Raw genomic sequence first — 24,611 nt, 5'->3', positions numbered from 1 at the left:
GCAGAGGGTAAATAAGGAACTGTTGTCACTGTTGAACTGTGAAACCTCTAAATTTAACTTCATCTCCGTACCTGAGGCTTCTCCCACTGCGTCCGACTGGACTCGCTGATCTCAAAGTAGACCCTCTCGATGCGCTTGGCGCTGCCCATGATCTCGATGCGTCCTAGGTAGGGCTGGAAGTAGTTGAGGACACTGTCGGCCAGCTCCAGGAAAGTCTGCAGCCGCGTGTCATGAGGCATGTGCTCCGACAGGTTGGTCAGCAGGACGGCCACGTTGAAGCCAATGTCCTTTAAGACACAGGTCAGGTTTAAGTCCCTGTTTTTTTCACATCATGGGTCAGCAGCAAAAGTTAAAAAGTCAGAGCCAAAACTCAGAATCAAATCATATTAGTAAGCTCTATTTTCCAATCAAGCAAAATACTCAGATTACTCTGAATCACTTTGAATGAAATCATGTAGAGGATGCTCAGAACCTCATCCAACACCTGCTCCTTATCCCACCTGGCTCTGAAGCTGAAGAAACCTTCCACAGAGAGCAGGAACCCTTTTAACAAACTACTTATTTTCCAAATCTTTTTGTCTTTTGTCTGCGGTGGACAGCAAACAACAAGCTGAACCTTAAGATGAGATCAGACGGAACTTCATTCATTCTAAATTATAGAGCCAGAGAGCGCCAAAGAATACAGTACGACAACAGAGCAAAAAACAACTCAAATATAAGTGAAAGTATAAAATATAAAGTGTACGGGTTAATGCAAAAGAGAAAACAAAGTTAAAATAGTTATTAACAGACGTAGGCAGGAAGTGATGGTGGCAGTTAAAGTGACAGTTACGTAGCAAGAGCTTCTATTGCACAAGATGATGAATTTAAAGATCGTGCATGATATAGAATGTAATTGTACACAATGATTAAGAAACTATTATATTGCTCCTGATGCTGCACATGGTGCTAATATAAGCAGAAGTACTGCACATGATGATTCGTTCTATAAATATCAACATGGACACAAATATACATGTGGCCTGAAAATATTATTGAACTTAATAATAATAATAATAACTGTATTTATATATAACAGCTATAATGATGACTTTACAAAGGCAGAAAGATTCAACACTCAGGCCAAACTGAGAGTAGTGGAACATTCAACAGAAGGCAAGAACTCTGCAATGAACACAAAAGGTCAACAAGGATAAGTTCAAATACAGGAAGAAAAGTGATCAATCAGAAACAAAGGCAAACAATAAGCAACACAAATGAAGAGGTAACGACATCACATCAGAGGAAAAGGGATGAAAAGATGTGGTTCAGTAAAATTAATAAAAGATAAACACATTTATTAAAAACAATATTATAAGAATAATAAAAGCAGTAAATGGTGGTAAGAATAGGAACAGATGAATGGATTAAAAGCATTTTTAAAATGCATTTAAAAAGGTAAACATCACATAAAAGCAAGTCTTTAAAAGTGAGTCTGTAAGAAGTGATTTAAAAGAAGTCACCGACTCTGCCTAACCCTAACCCTAACCCTAACCCTCTGCCTCAGGCAGGACGATCCAAAGCCGAGCAGTCAAGACGAGAAAAGGTCAACGACTTTTTCCAGACCGGCATGTGACAGAATTGATTTGAGTTTGGAAATGGATCTTAACTGGATAAAACAGGACCGGACGGGTTTCTCAATGTGTTGGTGGAATGTTAAATCTGAATCATAAATTACTCCTAAGTTTGCAGTGGGTGTGATGTTTGAAGACAATGGACCGAGGGAACTTTCAATCAAACTGATGTGTGTTGGGATGGTTGAAGAGTATGACTTCTGATTTTGACTCGTTGAGCTGCAGAAAACTTTGTGCCATCCAACATTTAATGTCCCTGAGGCAGTTAAATACAGCAGCCCGGCTTTTTGGTCACCAGGTCTCAGCGGAAGGTAAATCTGTGTGTCGTCTGCGTAGCAATGGAAAGAGAGATTGTGATGAGGAATAATATTTCCAATTGGGAGCCTAGAGAATAAAAAGTGGACCTAAAATTGAACCTTGCGGTACACCACAGGTAATCTGAGAGGTGGAAGATGAGGGGTTACCCATGGTGAACGAGAAGGTTCTGTTTAAAAGATAGGAATAAACCCAACAAAGAGCAGTGCCCTTGACACCCACCCAGGTCTTGAGATGTTCGATTAACATGGCATGGCCTACTGTGTCAAATGCCGCACTTAAACCTAAAACAACTCAAATTAAATAATGAACATAATTTAGCCAGATATAGGAAAGTATTATTGTTCATAGTTAACATAATATAACCTGATATTGAAAGTGTGATTGCACACAATATCAGAAGGTGCACATGGTGATAAAAAGTCCTTTATGCTCCAGATTTCCTCCTGCTGAACGGGGAGAAGTTATAGTCTCATGGCCACAGGTAGAAAAGACTTCCTGTGGCGCTTTAAAGTTACAATGTTCCAATTTCATTTAGCAGATGCTTTTGTCCAAAGCGACGTACATCTGAGAGTTAATTTAAGCTAACTGTTAAGTTAACACAAGCAACGATCAAGACAGGAGGGGATGAAGTCAGTAAGAGCCAACAAACAGCTTCAAGTGTGATCGGACACTGGTGTTGACAGGCAGAACACAGGGTATCAACAACATCAACAAGGTCCATATCATGATCATCAATATGAATATCCTAATCAACATCAACAACATCCTCAATATCATCATCCAGTTTGGTAATTCATTCCACCACCGGGGGGCGTCAGAGGAGAAGAGTCTAGTTAGAGACTTATGGCCCTGTTGTGATGGGAGGACCGGGCGCCTTTCATTGGCAGAGCATAGTAGGCGGGACAGATACAAACAGTGGAGGGATACGAGCAGTGGAGGGATACGAACAGTGTGGGGGAACCAGGAAATACAGAAACAGAAGAAGAGATCTCTGTAAATGTTCTGTACCTTTGCCGGCTCATGAAATCGCTCCACAAACTCTTCGTAGTCGAGCAGCTCGTTCTCGTCGGTCTCGGCACAGGACAGCAGGAAGTCGGTCTCAGACTGGGTGTAGTGTTTGTGGCTCTCCATGGCTTTGTGGAAGTCTCTCTTAGAGATCACACCTGTGGGTCCGTTCATAAAGAAACCATCACCTGTAAATAAGTCTTTTATTCATATTAATGATGTCTTTAAAAGCTTGCCTTTCCCGTCGGGGTCATACTCCTTGAAGGCATCAGAGGACGTTAGGTCTTTCAGTTTGAGGAACATGTCGAAGAACTTCAGGATCATCTCCACGTTGTTGGACGACTCCACCAACATGTCCACCATCTGCTTCCCAATGGTCCCGTTCACCACATTACCTGTAAGACAAGAAAGTTTGTACTGGCATGAGTCCAGACTATTCATGTTTGTCTGTCATTCTATCAGCCCCTGCTTTAACACTAAATACAGGTGTGTTCATGAAGATAACCCACCCTCCAGCATTGACAGCAGCATGACCACCATGTCCTTCTGCAGGTCCATCAGTTCCTTCAGCAACTCGATCTGACTGGAGTCCTGATAGGAAAAACAAACAGAGAGAGTTTTTACAGCCATCTACACTCCAAGACCTTTCAGGAAGGAATACTGCAGCAAGGGTTCCTGATGCTCCTCTTCTGTCTATCATGAAAATGTCCAATGAATAAGGGCGATGATTAGGTTCAAGTGAACTCTGTTAATCATACCCATCTTTGTTTATTAGAAAAGCACACTGTAAATTTGAATGGACACATTAAAGACAAAGTGCAGCGGTACAGTTGAATGTGTTACAATGAGGACATGAGGAGGCAGTGAGTGATGTTGAGCATCTGATCATGTTGAGGGCTCATTTGTTTAAAGTCAATCTTCCACTTGAGACAAAAGACTTTGTAAATGTATCATATAAATATTCTGCAGCTGAGATTTATACTAATCATTATAAATCTTCATCTATATCTATCTAACTTTGGAAAAATCTATTATCAGAGTAATAAATGATCGATGTGAAGCTGTGTTTATATTTGCATCTTTGGTTGATCAGACGTGTTAGTGAGGTTCGTCTGAGGTGTCCTGATGTTTGTGCTGTCTTCTCTTGGGGTAAATGTTGATGTGGGGGGTAAGTGTTGACACATCTGAATGGAATCTTATTGCTGTTTGTGTTTGCTGCCTCTCTATTTTGTCATGACTTGATTTACTTTAATAAGATTACTGAGAGTGGAAATGTGACAGGAAACAGCGACAGAGACACGCAGAAAGATTCATGTCTACTCCCCTCACAGTGACTTTAACCCACCTGAGACAGTTTCATCTGCATGTGAGCGAAAACATGGAGAAAGCCCACCACAGCGTCCCACAAGCGACTGTGGGCCAAACTCTGCTGGTTCCCCGTGCACGGACCCTATGACATCATCACAATCACAGCATGACATCATCAGTGGCAGTTGTAAAAATACCCCACAACAGTAACAGTCCCACATGACTTGAGTGACTTTATCTATCTATCTATCTATCTATCTATCTATCACAACACAGTGATGTTCTCACAGCTGACTGAAATGTGTGTTTACAGCCTGCAGATGTCTCCTGTCACCCTGCTCTTTACAGTGGTACTGTTATAATGACTGTGAACATTAACTACAACTCTGCCCCAGATTCACACTCACAGCAGTAATACATCTCTCTGCTTTATGTCAGAGAACACTGTGAGGACTGCAGGTGTGTCTTTGTACCTGGATGTACTCTGTGAGGGTGTTGAACACCTGCTTGGCCACATTTATCGCTTTAGAGAAATTCCTCTGACCCTGCTCGTCGATCACTTCTTTGCCAGAATAATACCAGTAAAAATCACTGATGGACTCCTGCAGGAGAGGAGGGGGAGGATGAGGAGGAGGGGGAGTAGAAAGAGGAGGGGTGAGTGGAGGAGGTGAGACAATAATTAAACAGATCATGAGAGAACACACTGCAGATGCTTCAGGTCTGAGTATTATTATTATCAGTAGAATTTAACTGTAATGTATTAATGAGCCTCCTCATTTCTCCTTATTGACAACAGTAAAGTTGTTGTTCATGAATTATAGTCAAGGAGAGGAAACTCTCAGAAGTGTTACTTGTAGAATAAATTCATGATATTAGTCATGTTGACATCAGTCATGTTGATATCAGTCGTGCTGACATCAGTCATGTTGACATCAGTCGTGTTGATATCAGTCGTGTTAATATCAGTCGTGTTGATATCAGTCGTGTTAATATCAGTCATGTAAATATCAGTCGTGTTGATATCAGTTGTGTTGATATCAGTCATGTTAATATCAGTCGTGTTCGGGGTCCGTTTCAGAAAGCGGGTTTAGTGAAAACCCCGGGTTTGTTAACCCTGAAATGAGGGAAACCTCGGGTTTGCCGTTTCAGAAAGGGAGGTAACTTCAACTCTGAGTTGGTTACTATGGTAACTGTGTCTGTGAACCTAACCTGGTCGCGAGCAGGTTTTCTTCAGGAAACTCAGAGTTTTGCTCTGTCTCCTCCCTCTAGAATATAAAACCCTCATTCGACTTCCTCATTCATTCAGCCCGTCTCACGCGTGTGTTTGAGCGGTTACAAATTTAAAAAAAAAATGTTGCGTCTCTGTGCTGCTCTGACCGCTTTGCAAAAGTCTTTTATAATTATGATAAAAAAATCAAAAGACAAATCTGTGTCAAAGTCATCATTTTTAGATTTTCCACCACCACTGTCGAGAGCACTCAAATAAGACGCCGTAAATTATTGGAATTTTATTTTTTTTAAACTAACACATTCAGTTTAATCAACATGAATTATAATGTATGTGAAGTCTGCATCATGTGAGGGATAAAGCTAATGCACATTAAAACAGCCACTGAATGATATTTCATTAGTTTAATATTTAAAATATGATTGAAGTGAGGTTCAGCCATGAGCCTGTTCTGCCTGAGCCGCACCTTTGAATGATGTTCTGGTATTTTATTTTTAACTGCTTCCATGTACGTTTTGCTCCCGCTGGATTGCTCCTAAATAATATATACTTTAGCTTCCGGTCGTGATTAAGTATTAAATAAATAGACCAGTTCAAACTTGCATGTTTACTCGAGCAGCAGTTTCTTCCCACGCCGCTTCTCTCTCTTTTGCAGCTGCAGCCGTGTTACTTTATTTTTCTAAAAACATGCTCGTATTCGCTGAACGTCCGCATGAGGATTTCGAGCTCCACTGGTGTGACGGAGGAGGACCTTTTTTTGTGTACCGTTGCCATGGTGAATCGTGGTATCGGGGCTCCATTAATGCTGGCTTTTTAAAGTCAGCGTGCACGCACTTAACTCCGGCTGAACCTGCTCAGAGTTGATTGAACTAACTCTGATCAGCTGTTCTGAAACCAAAAAGCCAGCGAATTTGAACTCAGAGTAAGTCAAACCTCAGTCCGGGGTTAGACTGAGGGTTTGTTGAACCTCCCTTCTGAAACTGACCCCAGTTGTGTTGAGATCAGTTGTGTTGATATTAGTCGTGTTGATATCAGTTGTGTTTATATCAGTCGTGTTGACATCTGTCACGTTGATATCAGTAGTGTTGACATCAGTAATGTTAAAATCAGTCATGTTGACATCAGTATCGTTGACATCAGTAGTGTTGGTATCCGTCGTGTTGATATCAGTAGTGTTGGTATCAGCAGTACTGATATCAGTATTGTTGATATCTGTAGTGATGATATCGTGTTGATATAGTGTTAGTATCAGTACTGTTGGTATCCCTAGTGTTGGTATCCATAGTGTTGGTATCAGTAGTGTTGATATCAGTAGTGTTGGTATCTGTAGTGTTGGTATCAGTAGTGTTGATATCCGTAGTGTTGGTATCAGTAGTGTTGATATCAGTAGTGTTGGTATCAGTAGTGTTGATATAGTGTTGGTATATTGGTATCAGTCTGCCCCTATTTGAACGTATCTGTCAGCAGCAGTGAGTGAGGGAGCTGACCTGCACTCTGAGGAGGTAATCCACAGTGGAGATGATGATGTTCACCGTGGTGTTGTTTCCTGTTTGAGTCCTCAGGTAGTTCTGGAAGTCTGAAACAGGAAATCACAAAGTACTGCAGTTTGTGCTTCAAGTTAATAAACACAGTGAAGGAACCAGTTTATAACACTCAGACCCACAGACGACGCAGCCTCTATGTTTCAAAAGTGAAGCCAATGCAGAGTGTCTTAAACCTGCATTTTCTCTAATGTCCCGCAGGGGGCGACTCCACTGAATGTAAAAATTATACAGAAGTCTATGAGAAAATGGTCCTCCTTCTCTCCTGATTTATTCCCTCAGTAAACATGTTCTTAATGAGTTTATGGTCTCAGTCTCTAGTTTCTAGTCTTCTTCAACACAGCATGATGTTCATTTAGTCACTGATGCTCCCATTTAGAGTCACACACACCAGAAAGAGGGGAGGGTTTAGGGCGGGGCTACCTGTGATTGATAAGTTGCTACCGTAGTGACAAATGTCTTGTTCAGTGTTGGGTTGTAAAGACACCCTGAGTCAGCTGTTTGTTTTGTTAGTACATTTTGTTTAGAGACAGCTTTAGCTAGCACAAATTAGCATTCCAGTTAATATCACAGCTATTGTGAATTACAGATGCACCATGCTAACCAAGCTAGCATTTAGAGAGGTAACTGCACATCAATATGGTTGACCCTCATTATGAACATGAAACTCTACCTGACAGGTTCACACCTAGAGACACATTCTCAGAAGGTCGTTAGTGACATCAGACTCTCACACTGTATATTGAGGTATCACCAGATAACGAGCTCTCACACACCTGAGTTGTGTCCTTCACAGAGCAGCTGCAGGAAGCGGAAAAGGTCACAGGTGAACTCATCATCCTGCATGACCTTCTCACCTGGCCGAGAGGAGAAACACACACACACACACACACACACATACATGCACACACACAGACACACATGCAGACACACGTTTGCACAAGCACATACACAGGAACGAGAACACAAACACGTGCAAACACACACACATTCATATACACACAAACACACAGAGAGAGTCAGAGAGACAGAAGCAGACGACATGAAGGAGAGACGATGGAGAGGAACAAAAGAGTTAAAAACATGTTTCCTTCCAGTCAGTCATAATACACAACCCTTACACACACACACATACACAAACACACACACACACTGGGATGAGCAGTGGGCAGCCACAGCACTCGGTGGTGGACTGAAGTGGACTGGTTTTTACTTTGCAGCATTTTACAGTCAGGTCTGTGCTGTGGCCAATAAGAGCGAACACGTTGGCCCAAAAAATTTCCATCAGGAGAAACGAGACACACAAACACTCACCCTACCGGTTTTCTCCATTAAACAAGTTACAGAAAGTTCCTCTTAGTGCCCCCTACAGGCTTGGAGCTCTTCTGTTGTGATCGTTTTTCTGTTGCATTTGTTTTTTGGGTTTGCCTGTTTCTGACTTCTTTTACGTATTTGCTGTGCGTTTGCTTTTAATGTATTTGTTTCTGCTTTTTGCAGCACATTTTAACTCACTGCACGTCTCTGTTTATTTGTTTGAATATTTTATGTGTTTTTGAATTTGCATTGTTTCTGGATTTTAAACCTGTTTCTCCTCATGGAAACATTTTGCAGCGGGTTTGCCTTTTTTGGCGGCCATAGGGCTGGTTTATGGAGGCTGGTTCCGTTTAAAGATAAAGATACACCGAGAACAGCTGGTCTGACTGAGCTTAAATGCTGCTTTGAACAACAGAGTGCAAAAGTAAAAGAGGGTCAAACAGAAGAAGATGAGACAGTAACTTATACAACAACAGAAATATGAACAGATACAGATCCATACAGTGAGACAACAGACTGAACTGGTATGAGGGTCTAGAACAAGACTGAAAGTGCAGGTGTTCTCTTTTAGTGGCAGTGAAGCATTTTCTTATGCTAACACAAGATAGTATTAAGAGAGGAATAAGATCTGTCCCTGCAGGATGGCAGAGCTTAGTTTCTCTAACCAACCTGACTGAAGCTGGTGATCGTTGCTGTGATGCAAAACAAAGATGTATCTGACTGCATGTGCTAAAAACATGAATTTCTTCTGTCACAGTCACCTTGTTTCTCCTCTATAGCCTGATTCAAGCTACCCGAGGCCCCCTTCCAATCTTTGCCTCCACCACATTCCACAACTCAGCTCCCTGCCTGCTAGCTTCCAGCCTGATCACCTCCAGCCTTCCTCGTCTCCCTGTCAGACCAGGTAACACCTGCTCCTTTACAGTCTCCTGTTCCTGCTGATGAGTTTCAGTAAAAGTCTCCTGTTCCTGATGAGTTTCGGTAAAAGTCTCCTGTTCCTGCTGATGAGTTTCAGTCAAAGTCTCCTGTTCCTGCTGATGAGTTTCAGTAAAAGTCTCCTGTTCCTGCTGATGAGTTTCAGTAAAAGTCTCCTCGTCCTGATGATGAGTTTCAGTAAAAGTCTCCCGTTCCTGATAAGTTTCAGTAAAAGTCTCCTCGTCCTGCTGATGAGTTTCAGTCAAAGTCTCCCGTTCCTGATAAGTTTCAGTAAAAGTCTCCTCGTCCTGCTGATGAGTTTCAGTCAAAGTCTCCCGTTCCTGATAAGTTTCAGTAAAAGTCTCCTCGTCCTGCTGATGAGTTTCAGTCAAAGTCTCCTCGTCCTGATGATGAGTTTCAGTCAAAGTCTCCTCGTCCTGATGATGAGTTTCAGTAAAAGTCTCCTGTTCCTGCTGATGAGCTGCTCATGTCCAAGTCTGTGGCGACCTGCTCAGCTTTCACTGTTTCACTCTTCTTGCACCCTGTCTTGACCGTTGAACACATCCTCAGTTGCCACGTCAAACCTCAGAGCGGCTCGGCTCTGTGTCGTACAGAGAGGCCCTGTCTGTCTGGCTGACCTCCATCCTGTTCTCCGGGAAGCTCTTCCGTCTGGTTGACTATCTTCTCATTTCCCAGAGGGCTCATGCTCCGTCTCTGCCCTGCGGCTTTTTGAGGGCTTCAGGTTTGCCCCAGCCTTGCCCCCAGACAGTCTGCCTGAAACCCCTGTGTTTCAGCACTTGCCCCTGAAACCCTTTCTCGAGACCCCCCTCCACCCACCATACGAAGCAGTCCCTTCAGGGGGGTTCTGTCACAGTCTGTCTCCCTGTTCCTCCTCTTTAATCACATTATAAAAAACAATAATTTCAAAGTAATTTTAGAAATACAATTTAGTGACAGCTTAAAGCACTTTCAGGCTTATTCCAAACACAGTAAACCAGATAAGGGGGGACACTTTCCAACTTTTACACTTAACACCTTAACAAGCATAATCCCTGTCTCTAGATCAGGATTATATATAATGATCAGGTTAGGATGTGGTGTGCAATAACTGCACATATACAACTTTCCTCTAGTCCATCAACGAGTCTTAAACTATACACAGTATTTTAATGCAACTACAACTACTACCAAATCATGGACTTAAAGTACAATACTGGGGGAAAATAATCAAACATGAAATCATAAAAAGGAAGGGTTATTCAAATGAACTTTGTGTCATGAAGGACAAGTACAGTGACTACAAAACACAGCTCAGCCAGGAAACAGAGAGAGGAAGGTAGGAAGGAAGGAAGGAAGGACGGAAGGAAGGAACAAAAAGATCACCCCCTCCACCCACAGAGCAGCGTGGTTAAACACGGACACTTCAAGTCCAAAGTACAACACTTAAAGAGAGGACAGTAAGAGAAGAAGAAGCAGGACTGCAACTACTGAATACTTCTGTTGGTTTATTTTAGATGATAATCAAACTCTTAAAATGTCACAAGAAGTGGACATTGCCTGGTTTTAAAGGGAAGCTAATGCAGAGGTGTCTTACACCTGCATTCTCTCTAATGTCCAGCAGGGGGCAACTCCACTGGTTGTATAGAGGTCTATGAGAAAATGAACCTATATTTCACTTAATGTTGTGGTGTGGTATGTTTAAGGGCGGGGGTAGTTGCTACCATGGCAACATAAAAAAATTTCCTCTCCAGTGTGCGATCGTTCTTAAAGACACTCTAAAGACTCGGCTGTTTATTTTTTCACTACATTTTTTGAAAGCATAGTACTTACTTCACTAGCCAAAATTAGCACCTTAATTAATATCACAATTACTGTGATTTTATGATGAAAGTTACCAAGCTAGCACTAGCATTAGCTGATGACTTAGCCTTTGCTAATCGCAAGCTCCTCTCTAGCTCCACCCTCTCATCCAAATATGGTCACTACTGGCTCCAAAATGCCATACTCTTCAAAACAGTAGTCGATAAACCACCTTATGGTGGCTCCGCCCACTTTTGATCTATGTGTTGCCTGATGAATATAAGTCCTATATTCTCTCTTTTACCTCTGTTTTTGGTCTCCACCAGCTCCTGAGGGAGAGATGTGTCTCTTTAGTTGCTCAATGTTCTCCAGCTAGTCTCTAGCTGCTGTTTGCAGCTGAAGAGGAAGTTACAGTGGCTTTATTAGCTTCTTGGAAAACAGCCTCCTGCTGCTCTACAACAACCCAGTCACTCATAGACCAGAGGCAGTCAGTACATCAAATATATAGATTTGTCACAGATTAGTCAATGCCGGCAGCACAAGAGCCTTTAGCAGGTCAGGCGACAGTTTAAAGAGTCAGAGAGAGCAGGGGGTGGACGCTGGGGGAAGGGATGGGTCAAACAAACACAGGCCTTCCATCGAGGAGACGGAGGTTCGCGTCCGCGTACATAAATAAGGTCACGTACATGACAATCATTTAACAGAAGCCACAGTCTTTCTTCTTAACCTAGCAGAGCAGTTTAGATGCTGTGACACGGACACACTGTGACTATTCTTTGTCCAGTTTAGGCAGCTAACCTACGTGGATCCTGTTTTTGGTTTAAATGACGAGGATGTTCAGGTTTCACACGGGACACAAGCAGTGGTCTGCCCTTTCTGTCAGACAGCCCTGAAGCTGGACACGCTGAGTGACATGAGAAGGCTTTGACTTGCTAAACTACACTTACCTATGAAAAACATTAGTTTGAAATTTGTACTGAATGACAAGAAAAAAAGAGATCCTTGTAAATGATCGCCTGCCGGGAGACTGTTGACTGTAAACAACGTTGAAGAGCGAGCTTGGGGAATGATGAGATAAAAGATGCTAATGCTCTGCAGAGTTGGTCATAATTCTCTGTGGCTTTGACCCTGACTGACCACTTCACATTACAGAGACTCAGGATCTATTATTATTATAGTAATATTATTATTACAGCATCACACACGAAGTAATCTCACATTTGCTGTTTGGGTATTTTTCATTGCAGCCTGAAGAGAAGAAGACAGTGACAGCTGAGAGGAGACAACAGAGAACAACCAGCACGATAACCACCTCCATCACTGAGACACGACAGCCAGCTGACTGCAGGGTAACTACATGAGCAAGGGGGGGGTGGGGGTGGGGGGGTAAACAGTCATATTAGTGATATTTAGACTGTGCCAGATCCTGTACAAATCCTGAGAGGGAGGCAGACACACTATAATTCTGCCAGGACATAATCTTAACATCTACGTCATCATCTTATCATCAGTTTGTTCTCAGGGAGGAGAGATGTGACTCTGAGACTTTAAGAAAGACTTTTGTAAAAAGACAACCAGAGTACGAGTTAAATACGGAGAGAAGATGGTGAGGGGGGGCAGAGGAGGAGCTACAAGCAGAAAATAGAGAAGTTTGAAGGTCTACACTCAGGACCTGGACAGAACTGACACAACAACTAACCAACCTCAGAGAAACAGAGAGGAACAGAGAAACACAGAGAGAGAGGCCAACCAACACACAGGAAGATGGCAGGAGGCATAATTACCACGCTCATGAGTGATGACTGAGGAGGGGAAGAAAGTGCAGAAAACCAAAATGAGAAAAGGAAAACAGGGGAAGAAAGAAAGAGAGAAAGAAAGTAAGAAACAAACAAACTAAAGATTACATATAGGGAAAAGAGAAACTTCAAAATGTCCAAATGTATTTAGTCAACATGAAAATATATCATGTGTTGACAGAAAAATACCTGCACACGTCAGTAAAAGTCATTTCACAAAACCAAGACTCAGCTCTTCTTTTAATGTGCATCCTCTGTGAGTGTACTGTGTTACAGGACGTCTTTTCAATCCTTGGTCGTGGATCTTTTTTTGGACAATACGATTTTAGGAGTAGCTGTATTTTGACTACAATAGGTGCAGTAAAGATCAGTCAGCTACATGTTTGTCATTAGATGTTATACAGCATAGTTTCAGGAGCAGGACCACACCTCAACCACGCTTCTCCTGAGATTCCAATCAATTCAAAGCTAACCCTCACCTCCTCTTACGCTCAGTACAACACAGAACAACATTCTTCAAGCAAAATCATCTGTCCACTCACCTCACCTCAAGCATGGACCTTGACTGTCTTTCTCCATGGGATGACAAACTACTCAGACATAATCAGGATGATCCAAAGTTTTCACCAGCCCATGCCAACATAGGCAGACATGTCCACTACCCCCACGGTGAGACTTTGTTGTCCAACATGCAAAAGCCACACAGGAAGCGTCTAGCAAGCCACAACACAGTCCCCTCCATGGTCAGTATCCCACCGGGGTCATCTCTTCTTAAGATTTAATATTACTGAAATTTACCTGACGAATCCTCCTCGTCTCCTCGTCTCCTCGCCTCTTCGCCTTGCCCTCTTCATAAAACAAGAGAGGACGATGAAATTCAAGATCAGCTAACCCCATCACCTCCGAGGATGGATCCAGCCACCGGTCCTGGGCATGACTACTCCATCACCATGCTCCAGAATCCCTGGTACTAGCACCCACCTTCCTACAAGGCCCCACTTTGCTCCAGATCCTTTTTCCACCTGTCTCCAGCAGTCTAACATGGACGCATTGTGACAACAAAATCTACTGCTGCCCATGCAGCCCTCCCCGGCTACTTCCTGCTTCATACCTGCCTGCACTTAACCAAATCAAACACAATCAAGAGGTCTGGTTTTCTCCCACTTGTTGACAGTGGCTCCACCAGGATCCATACCTCAAATGCGAGCTCTGTTAGCCACATCTCTCAACTTCCCTGTAACTAATGGTTTAGACAACAAAGGCAGGCCCTCATGAACCAATGAGGTTGTTCTATTTTCAACAATTCCAACGTGGCAGGGTGCATCATGTCCCAGTCACGCTTCCTCCACATGTTCTAGTTCTGTGGAGGCTTCCATGCTCGTCCTGCATGACCTCACAACCCCACCTTGCAATATCTAGGTAAGCAGCTCCCATTAATAATCCAGCCTTCCGGGTTTAAAAATGGTTTCTCACTCTGGAAATACCAAACAACCATCCATCAGTTTTGAAAGTAAAAATCTACAGTCCACCACAAGCCATCGACCGTCTCCTTGCTCAGGAGGTTATAGATGGCTTCATGATCGGCTGTTCTTCTCATCTGCCATTCTAACTTGGCAGATTGGCATACATCTGAATGAAGATTTCTCCTTTCAGGACATCACCATCAACCATGCCATTGTCCTCATCAATCTTGCTGGGAAAGGATCTTAGCTCTCCAAAGCAGACATCAACATGCTGTCAAAGTCCTCCCTCTCCATCAGGGCCTGTGGTGATTCTTCAGCGCCCACTGGCCACATGCGTTTATTACTTCAGAGTTAGGCTCACTTTTGGTTGCAAGGCCCCAAGCTCTTTGTCACCTTGTCAGAAGCCCTCTGCAGGATCCTTTCTAATTCCCCCATCATCGCCACCTGCTTCTGGACTGGCTACATTGACAGTTGTCTCCAGTCTCAGTCCCAGAGTCCCACTGTCTGCAGAAAATACAGCAAGTGTCTCCACATCCCTCGAGCATCTTGGAATCAGGCTGGACACATCTGTTTCAGACTTCAATCCACACAGAAAAGCTGCACCGATTCCGCCTTTTGATCCCTAATCCCAAACATCAACTCCTTTCACTTCTATGCCACCTTAATTATGCTCTACGCATCATCCCTCAGGGTCGAGCCTCTATCTCTCATTTGCTATCACTTGCTCCTCTTGCTCCTCTGTCCCATCACTCTTAAATTCCATTTCCCTGAAAACTGCAAGCTGTGCCGCCTTTGGCTCCACATTCATGACAGCTAGAACAGGATCACTCTCCAGCCTCCAGAAAGGCTTAAAGTGAACTGATCCTCTCTTCATCACAGAGTTTGGACAGGTGGCTGCTCAATTCTGGTTCCAGCGACGCTTAGGACGCTTCAGGATCGAGCTGCTGCCTCGGCCTCCCCCTACGGTATATCAGAACACCTAATACCAATCATTGGCTTTTGGGCTTCCTGAGCATACCACACCATACCTGTTAAAGATCTCCTACCTGCTCTGGCATTGGGGCTTAGTGGGATGGCGTGTCCGAGGGTTCAGCTGTACTACTTGTTAACCATTTATTGTCTCTGTACTGTGGCCTACCCATGAAGCCAAACACACAAAATAAAATGTGACAACTCTTAGTGCTGGATTACTCAGCTTGTATGTGAACAGCAGTGCTTTAACACCAGAAACTAACTTGTAATGTAAGTCAATACTGCACCCATTGTAATATGATGATACGTTATGCACCGATACCGATGTAAATACTGAATTAGTAGTTTTAGCAACAGTAACACAAAGTAAGATGTCCTGCACTGTTGTAGGTCGTCTCCGTGAAGGTCACAGATTTAATAAAAGTATGGACGTAAAGGTCACAGATTTATAAAAGAATCAGGGTGAAGTCTGAAGGAAGATCAAAACATTTTAACACACACACAAGATGAGGAAGAGCAAATTATAAAAACATACACCTATACAGGAAATCCTACTAGTGATCAATGCATGTGAAGTACTATAGGTAGCAGTTAAATCGGAAGTGACTGAATATAAAACAGGAAGTGCTGCATTGATAAAAAATCAACATAACAGTGGACCGAACTGATAACAGGATGGATCAAAGAAAGACAATGACGGTCTGATGAGGATAACAGGAGCGTTATTGGATCTATAACATAAATAATGAAGAAGGTGTAACAGATCTTTTTTCTTTCAGCACTTCTTAAACGTTCGACATTCTGAGACGTCGCTCAGAGCAGGAGAACGCTGTGAACATGCTTTCCATATCACAGTGATATTTTGGATTTAAAGAAAGCCTTTGAATCTATCGTAACGTTCTACCATGGCACCAATATGATTTCTAACGAATTTTTAATTGAAGTGACAATTTAAAGTTTTACCTGCAGCTGGTGAAAAAAAAGCATCAACACACGACAGAAAACAGCTTTTCTGTCAACATGACCGTTAAAATATGAACCAGTGATTACAGTCGTACTGACCTGATCCCTCCTCCGTCACCATGCCCAGTCCTTCTGCTTTGTTCTGACGCTCAAACGCATTCAGATCCAGAACACTGAAACACACACACAATATGAATATTTTTCACATTTTGTTCCTCCTTTAATCACCCTTTCACCCTGCATCATTAGACATCAGCTGAAATGTTCTTTCAGTGACTGAACACAGTGACTGATGCACTCCATAGCTGTCTATGTGTGATACGTTGAAGAGTGAACCTGTTAAACCACCCACTCAGACTAACCAAACTGTGGCATCAATACACTGTCAGTACATGAGTGTGTATTTGTACCTGCAGGACTGCATGAGTCCAGCCAGACTCTGGAAGAAGCCCACGTCTTTCTTATCCTTCAGATAATCCAACATTTTCTGTCCAACACACAGAGGAGGAGGAGTCGGGTTTAACACAGTGTACAACAGTGTGAACAGTACAGGAGGGGGAAACAATATTGTGAACACCTACACAGTTTGTTTTAAACCTCAGTAATGTGACTCATCACCTCTGTGGTCTCAACAAACACTTCACAGGAACACTGAAGATAAGAAACACCTTAGTTTAATTATATCCAGTATAGGCAGGGACGTGGGTTTTTTGTGCGGGAAGTGTTCTGGTTTATGTTTGAACTACGCTTGTAGTCCGAGTATTATTGACTAATCATGTATCAGCAGGCTGCGGCAGGAAAAACAGTCCCTGTGGAGAGCAAAAGAGAGGGAACGTAATCCGTTGTTATGACATCCAGGCTCCTATCAGCGTGATCTGACGACGGTTTAGCTTCTTATTAATCTCTATAAACAGACATCTGCATGCTAGCAGCTAACAATCCGTTCTAGATCAGAAATTCAACTTGAGACAAATTCCCTGACGCTGTGTCACGAAAACCGTTTAGATTTTCCAACTTCCCTGAATGCATCATAAATGATGGCTCCGCCCTCCGTCTCATGTTACAGTAGTTTTCTTCTCCCCTTGAGGACGGACCTGACAAAGCTTCATGTTGACTTGTTCCTAATCTGCATCATTATGTTGTTATTTCAGCAAACTGAAGAGCCGTTAATTAAAGTCAATCACAAGAAAATCTGTTTCTGCTTGGGCTTGTAGTAAGCCAGAGTGCAGCCTCTGATGCCCGAACCACCTCACCTGGCTCCTTTCAATGCAAAAGAGTAGCGCCTCTACTCCGAGCTCCCTCCGGATGTCTGAGCTCCTTACCCTCTGTCTGAGCGACACCCTGCAGAGAAAAATCAATTCGGCCGCTTGTATCCATGATCTCATTCTTTCGGGCACTACCCAAAGCTCATGACCACAGGTGAGGGTTGGAACGTAGATCACAGTGGAAACAGTGGAGTCACTGATGGTGATGGGGGCGGGTGGGGCTAGTGTCTTTATAAAATCCACAACCATCTCCACTGTCCTTTGTTCTCACCACACCAGGTCACCAGATGGTCAATCTCCCACCTGTAGGCAGACTCGTCCCCACCAGAGATGAGTCCAATGAGTGTGGTATCGTCCGCGAACTTCAGGAGCTTGACGGACTGATGACTGGAGGTGCAGCTGTTGGTGTACAGGGAGAAGAGCAGAGGGGAAAGAACGCAGCCTTGAGGGGAGCCGGTGCTGATGGTCCTGGAGTCAGAGACGTGTTTCCCCAGCTTCACATGTTGCCTCCTGTCGGACAGGAGGCCTTGAAGCAGGCTGGCACGTGGCAGGTCTCTAATGAGGTGTTGAAGATGTCTGTGAACACCGGAGACAGCTGATCGGCACAGTGCTTCAGGGTGGAGAGGGAGACAGAGTCCGGTCCGGCTGCTTTGCGGGGGTTCTGTCTTTTAAAAATCCTGTTGACATCTCTCTCCATGACAGAGAGAGTTGTTGCTGTGGTGTGAGGGGAGGGGGCCGTTGAGGTGATGGGGGAGGTGGAGGTGATAAGCTGTAGTTGTTGTTGTTGAATGGAGTCACGGTGGTGTCAGGACTGTCCCATTGTCTATCAAAGCGACAGTAAAACTCGTTCAGGTCGTTGGCAAGGCGCAGGTCATTAACAGAGTGGGGGGGGTTTTCGGCTTGTAGCTGGTGAGCTGTCTGAGACCCTTCCAGACTGAGCCAGCATCTCCCCCTGAAAACTCCTGCTCTAGTGTCTCAGAGTACAGAGGCTTAGCTTCTCTCACCGCCCAGCTGAAGGTGTATTTAGCCAACCTCTTGAGGCCAACCAAAGTCCTTCATAGCCTTCCCAAACTCCTCCTTTTGCTCCGGGTGGCCCCTGGGCTAACCAAGTCCGAAAGACCTCCTTCTTCAGCCTTATGGCTTCCCTCACCGCCGGTGTCCCCCAGGAGGTTCTTCGGTTGCCACCATGACAGGCACCAACTTCCTTCTGACCACGACCCCTAGCAGTTGCTACCATAATGGAGGTCTTAAACATGGCCCATTCGGATTTCATGTCCCCGACCTCCCCCAGAATGCACAAGAAATTCTTCCGAAGGTGGAAGGCCTTGCGGACATGGGCCTCCACCAGACGTTCCAATCCACCCTCACTACAGGTTTAGGTTTACCAGGTCTGTCCGGCAGCCTCCCCCAACACCTGATCTAACTCACCACCAGGTGGTGATCAGTTGACAGCTCTGCCCCTGTCTTTACCTGAGTGTCCAAGACAAAGATCCGATGACACAACAACAAAGTCAGTCATCGATCTTTGGCCAAGGGTGCTCTGGTACCAAGGACACTTATGAGTCATCCTATGCTTGAACATGGTGTTCGTTATGAACAATCCATGACGAGCACAGAAGTCCAATAACAAACACCACTTGGGTTCAGATAGGGAAGGCCATTGCTCCAAATCACCCCCCTCCAGGTGTTGCCGTCATTGCACATGTGGGCACAGGTGTCCCCACAGACAGTATATAAGAAGTGGAAGTTTCTTTAACCTGCATTCTAATGTCCAGCAGGGGGCGACTCCACTGATTGTCAAAGAAGTCTGATTATATAGAAGTCTATGAGAAAATAGCCTACTTTCTTCTTGATTTAGAAGAAGTCGAGTCGGTCACCTTTCAATCAGAAGGTCGGAGGTCGATCCCCAGCTCCCTCAGGCTACATGCTGAGGTATCCTTGGGCAAGACACTGAACCACAAATGGCTCTGACTGATGACTGATTGACAGTTGGGCACTTTATGTAGCAGCCTCTGCCATCAGTTTATGAATGTGTGGGTGAATGGGTGAATGTGACGTAGTGTAAACGCAGCTTTGAGTGGTCGCAAAGACTAGAAAGCGCTATATAAGTACAGTCTATTTACCATTTAAACATGATCCTAATGAGTTTATGGTCTCAATCTCTAGTTTCAAGTCTTCTTCTTCAACACAGCATGATGTTCATTTAGTCACTGATGCTCCCATTTAGAGTCACACAGACCAGAAAGAGGGGAGGGTTTAGGGCAAGGCTACCTGTGATTGACAGGTTGCTAACACAGAGACCTTTCAGCCAGGACAGAGACATAGAAATGTGTTTCCGCCCTTATTTCCAAATATAGTCACTTCTGGCTCAAAAAACCAAGATGACAATGGCATTACACCAGACTGGAGGCTCACTGTGAGTATGTCCCATCCTTATATACAGTGTGTGTTTGTACCTGACAAAGAGTCCCTTGAGTGTGTGACTCTCTCAGAATGATAATAAACTGTAAATGTCAGTATCAGTAATTTACCTGCTGAACTGTTGAGTTTCCTCCGTTCAGGATGGCGATGCCCAGCTTCAGAGTGGACGCCACCATGGGACCCATCTCACCTGTCAACAGGTAACACACACACATACAGAGAGAGAGAAAGAGAGAGAGAGAGAGAGAGAGAGAGAATACAACTGGACATGAGTCCTACAGTGAACTTTAACATGTTAATATTGCGTCCCTGCTGTCACTACTACTACTACTCAGAATCAGACTAAACTCTTCAGTAACATTAGCTACAGCCTCTCATCCTCTGCAGAGTTTCATGGAAGGCTGACGTCAGTCCCAACAACATGCCTGTGATTACTTCATGCGGTAGTAGTGTAGATTATAAACTGTAACTACAGGTTGGTTTTGGACCTCACTCTAACAAAGATAAGGGGGAGGATGAAGTCATGGCCTGGATAAAAGTTATTAATCATCCAGGTATAAGCTGGGTCACCTGAGCACTTGCAGACACTACATTATCTTCACTGGTAGTATTATTGAGTAGCACTTGTGTTATACAGTAGTATTAGTAGTAGAACTTAGTAGTACTTGTATTATATCGTAGTAGTATTCGGTGTAACATGCCTTTGCTGGCGCTGATGGTCTGCAGCACCATCTCTGCTGCTCCTCTGTCATGAAGACGAGCCTGCTGATACAACAGCTTCTGCTTTTCCATCTCCTTCTCCTGCAGACAAAACAACAGAGACATGATATATCACACAGACTGACAGGTAGACACACAGAAAGGTGATTATCTGATCACCTACTTCAAAGCTCTTGACTTCCTCTCCGTCCTCATCTTCTTCATCATGGCAGCTCTGAGAGAGAAACCAGGGAAAACAGAGAGTTACCACCATCATCATCATCACCACCATCATCACCACCATCATCATCATCATCATCATTATCATCATCATCATCATCATCATCATCATCACCCCCATCATCACCACCATCACCACCATCATCATCATCACCACCACCACATCATCATCACCTCCATCATCATCATCATCATCACCATCACCACCATCAGCATCTGATATTCTGTCAGTCATATAAAGGTGGTTGTTTCAGGTGTTCAGTACCTTTGCCATGATGTCAGCGTACGCCATGTACAGATTATCTTCATCCAGTTTACTGTGACAGGAAACACACACACAAATACATTTATTTTATATTGTAGCTTGACTCCTATAGGTTTTTATGTACCGATTATCTTTCCTGAACACTGGAGCAAAAAAATACATAAACGTTTGTTAGAATATTTTACAACCAGACTCAACATTTTGAGAGTACAGAGACACGGCTAAAATCAGGACTCAAGTTTTTCTTTAATCATTGACTTTAATAGTGCAGCCCTACAAACATGTATGCAGTACATGTTGAGTTACATACAGTATTGTGTACAACATAGTGCATGTTTGTGGACCCACCACTTCTCAGTGAGAGCGGTCCTACTGAACAGCTGGATGAGCTGATGCAGTGGATCAATGTGCTTCAGACCCTCCTCTTCCTCACACGCCTCCTGATCTCCTGGTTTCTGAAATACAAGCACAGAAAAAAACTACAAACACCAGAATAAACTACAGACACCACAATAAAACTACAAACATCAGAACAAAACTACGAACACCAGAATAAACTACAGACACCACAATAAAACTACAAACATCAGAACAATACTACAAACACCATAATAAACTACAGACACCAGAATAAAACTACAAACACCAGAATAAACTACAAACACCAAAAGAAACCACAAACACCAGAATAAACTACAAACATCACAATAAATTACAAACATCACAATAAAACTACAAACCCCAGAATAAAACTACAAACATCAGAATAAACTACAAACGCCACAATAAACTACAAACACCAAAAGAAACTACAAACACCAGGATCCTCAGAGGAGATTCTGACTTTATGCCGACATGAACTCACAGCGAGGTCCTCGATGAGTTTGTCCTCAAAGTAGTGCTCCTCTGCCTCGATCCAGGACTTCTCGTAGCCCTGCAGGAACAGGTTCACCGCCCGGTGTCTGGGGGGTACAGGAGTATTAAAGTGTGTTTACAGCACACACACACACACACACACACACCCTCTGTATATAACATGTACTATGATGATGGGTCACCTGGGCAGGTTGTAGAGTGGAGCCATCCTGAAACAGGCCACCACCGCTCTCTTCCTCTGTTTGGACAGAAGTTTGTGCCACACGGCCTTCTTACTGCGCTGAGGGTGTTCTACCTGCACACACACACACACGCATGTACACACACAGAGGAGTATTCATAAAAAGCCAACAGGTACAGTTCAAGTCAATCATCAAAAACAGATATGGCTTAGGAGCACAGACACAGAACATCATCCCAGGTAGGATGAACAAGAACTGCTGATAGGTCCATTACCTGTACAGACCTGGTGAAAAATATTCTGTCATCTTTTACCCTAACAATACACACACACACACACACACACACACACACACACTCACATACACACACATGCTGTGACACACCTGGTCGAGGTGGAAGAGGACGTGTGCGATGTCCAGCACTCTGTCCACAGTCCTCTCAGGATCAGAGGAGTCCTCGTGGTGGTTCGGTAGATCTCTGTACAGAGCCATCTGCCATCGGATGGCTGGGTCCTCCAGCTGAGGCACACACGTAGACACATGTAGATATACAGTATACAGCAGTGTAGATATAAATATATGGTATGCAGTGTATAAACAGTGCTATGGAGCAGTGGTTCTCAACTGGTCTAGCCTCAGGAGCCATCACCACCTCCTTAATGACAATTGGTGACCCAAATTTCAGAATTTTTTTCAACCTCTCAAATTTATTTAGTGAACAATGGTGCAGTTTTGACCTGAGACGGAATGACACATCACAGTATGTCAATATCACAAAACAAAACAGTATAATGGGCAACGAATGACCAGCAAGGGTGCATAAGAGGAAAATATTCCCTCTACAGCCTGTTTTTACAATGTTACTATTTCATTTAGCAGACGCTTATGTCCAAAGCAACGTACTGTACATCTGAGAGTTAATACGACACAAGCAAGGATCAAGACAGGAGGGAACAAAGTCAGTAACAGCCAACACACAGCTTCAAGTGTGATCGGACACTGGTGCTGATATGCAGAGCACAGGGCGGGTTTTGGTCAATGTTTTTTGTTTATTTTGTTTGGTTTGTTTTTATAATGATCATCGTCAGCAACATCAACAAGGTCAATATAGTTCATCATCATCATCATCATCATCATGAGAATCCTTATCAACATAAACCACATCCTCTAAAGTCATCATCATCAATTGCATCAATGTCACTAAGTGCAGAGGTGTTCATTAAAAAGCTCTTTCAACAGAAATGCAACTACTGTCGGGCTCATTGAGTTTATAAGAATGTAAATGTAACTGTAGCAGGGATTACCCAATTACCGGATACATGGAGTGTGCACGCACGTCATTGGACACCCATCAAAATAAAAGCACAGCACATATCTGCGACCCACTGAAATCAGCTCCGCGACCCATTTTTGGTCCCGACCCACCAGTTGAGAACCACGGCTATAGAGAGTACGCTCACCTTCCCCTGCAGATGGAGGTTGTTCCTGATGATCTCTCGGACTTCTTCCTCTGTGTCTTTCTGTCGACACAAAAACTCATTCTCACCAAACCTTCACGTTTCACCTGTAACACTCAGTGATTCTGTTTCTGTTCAGTGTCTATTGAATTCATTACTGTTCACCTGAGGCTGCAGTGAGGGATGTTTTATTAACTGATCAGGTCAGGTTTTCATAGCCCTTTGTAATATTAATATCTCACATTAGAGAACAGATGTACCTGCAGCACAGGTGTTTCTCACCTGGTTGAATCTGTTCTTGGCAAGGGCAATGAGCTCATGTTCTCCAGGTGCACAGATGTTCAGCCCAACAGGAAGCAGACGCTTCAGAGTGGCAACGATCAGACTCGTCTGCATGGAGTATCGATCACCCTTCCTCTTCATCTTCTTCCTCTCCTGGTCTGAAACAATGCCCTGAGAGCAGACAGGAATCTTGTGGTGTGTTCTTCTTTGTCTTTAAACAGCATGTATGTTTAAATGTATAAAACTGTGATCAGTGATCTTCTCACCTTTGACATCTTGCACTTGGTGTCTGTGATGAGGAACGACATGTTGTTGATCTCGTTCTGCACCACAAAGTTCTGCTCCTCTCTCTTAAAGTTCTGCAGAGGAAACAGGACATCAGTTTAACACTAATTACACTTTAACTTCTGTAGATACTCTGATGGTTCAGTGAAAAGTTAACTTCAGGTCATATTTATAATTTGATCTGTCAGAGTGGGCTTCATCAATAAACAGCTGCTGTAAAGTGTATACAACATCCAAAAGCCTCAGGTCCTACAAAGAGAACAGACTGGACCTGATAGGAGTCAGAAGATCTGTGTGATTTGTGCTTTATAAAGTAAACTACAGGTGAAAAATACATTTTCAATGAGCAGTTTGTTCTCATGGTTCTTCTCTTACGTGAGACTTTGCCCAGAAGATGAAGACC

The 24,611-nt window shown here is 43.6% G+C and overlaps 1 protein-coding gene across 1 annotated transcript in view; it reads right to left on the bottom strand.

Annotated features, from left to right (window-relative positions):
- The window catches only part of ryr2a (ryanodine receptor 2a (cardiac)), a 104,039-nt gene that overhangs the window by 17,679 nt on the left and 61,749 nt on the right, over positions 1-24,611 (bottom strand). The window contains exons 75-97 of the mRNA XM_069663995.1: positions 24,584-24,611; positions 24,190-24,282; positions 23,924-24,094; positions 23,645-23,704; positions 22,569-22,703; positions 22,185-22,297; positions 21,992-22,088; positions 21,475-21,581; positions 21,127-21,178; positions 20,806-20,856; positions 20,624-20,723; positions 20,033-20,112; positions 16,647-16,723; positions 16,336-16,409; positions 12,827-12,844; positions 7,790-7,870; positions 6,960-7,048; positions 4,718-4,846; positions 4,282-4,386; positions 3,446-3,527; positions 3,173-3,331; positions 2,940-3,094; positions 72-287 (exon numbers count right to left, since the gene is read on the bottom strand). The exon at positions 24,584-24,611 is cut by the window's right edge and continues 60 nt beyond it. Of these exons, the coding sequence (XP_069520096.1) occupies positions 72-287; positions 2,940-3,094; positions 3,173-3,331; positions 3,446-3,527; positions 4,282-4,386; positions 4,718-4,846; positions 6,960-7,048; positions 7,790-7,870; positions 12,827-12,844; positions 16,336-16,409; positions 16,647-16,723; positions 20,033-20,112; positions 20,624-20,723; positions 20,806-20,856; positions 21,127-21,178; positions 21,475-21,581; positions 21,992-22,088; positions 22,185-22,297; positions 22,569-22,703; positions 23,645-23,704; positions 23,924-24,094; positions 24,190-24,282; positions 24,584-24,611 (2,272 nt within the window). The remainder of the gene's footprint in view (positions 1-71; positions 288-2,939; positions 3,095-3,172; positions 3,332-3,445; positions 3,528-4,281; positions 4,387-4,717; positions 4,847-6,959; positions 7,049-7,789; positions 7,871-12,826; positions 12,845-16,335; positions 16,410-16,646; positions 16,724-20,032; positions 20,113-20,623; positions 20,724-20,805; positions 20,857-21,126; positions 21,179-21,474; positions 21,582-21,991; positions 22,089-22,184; positions 22,298-22,568; positions 22,704-23,644; positions 23,705-23,923; positions 24,095-24,189; positions 24,283-24,583) is intronic.

This window comes from Semicossyphus pulcher, unplaced genomic scaffold, assembly GCF_022749685.1.
Source record: "Semicossyphus pulcher isolate SPU_LCO1_2020_fin unplaced genomic scaffold, fSemPul1.0.p SCAF_16, whole genome shotgun sequence".
NCBI lineage: Eukaryota > Metazoa > Chordata > Actinopteri > Labriformes > Labridae > Semicossyphus > Semicossyphus pulcher.
Note: the sequence above shows the minus strand (reverse complement) of the source record. Positions and strands in the feature narration are given on the sequence as shown.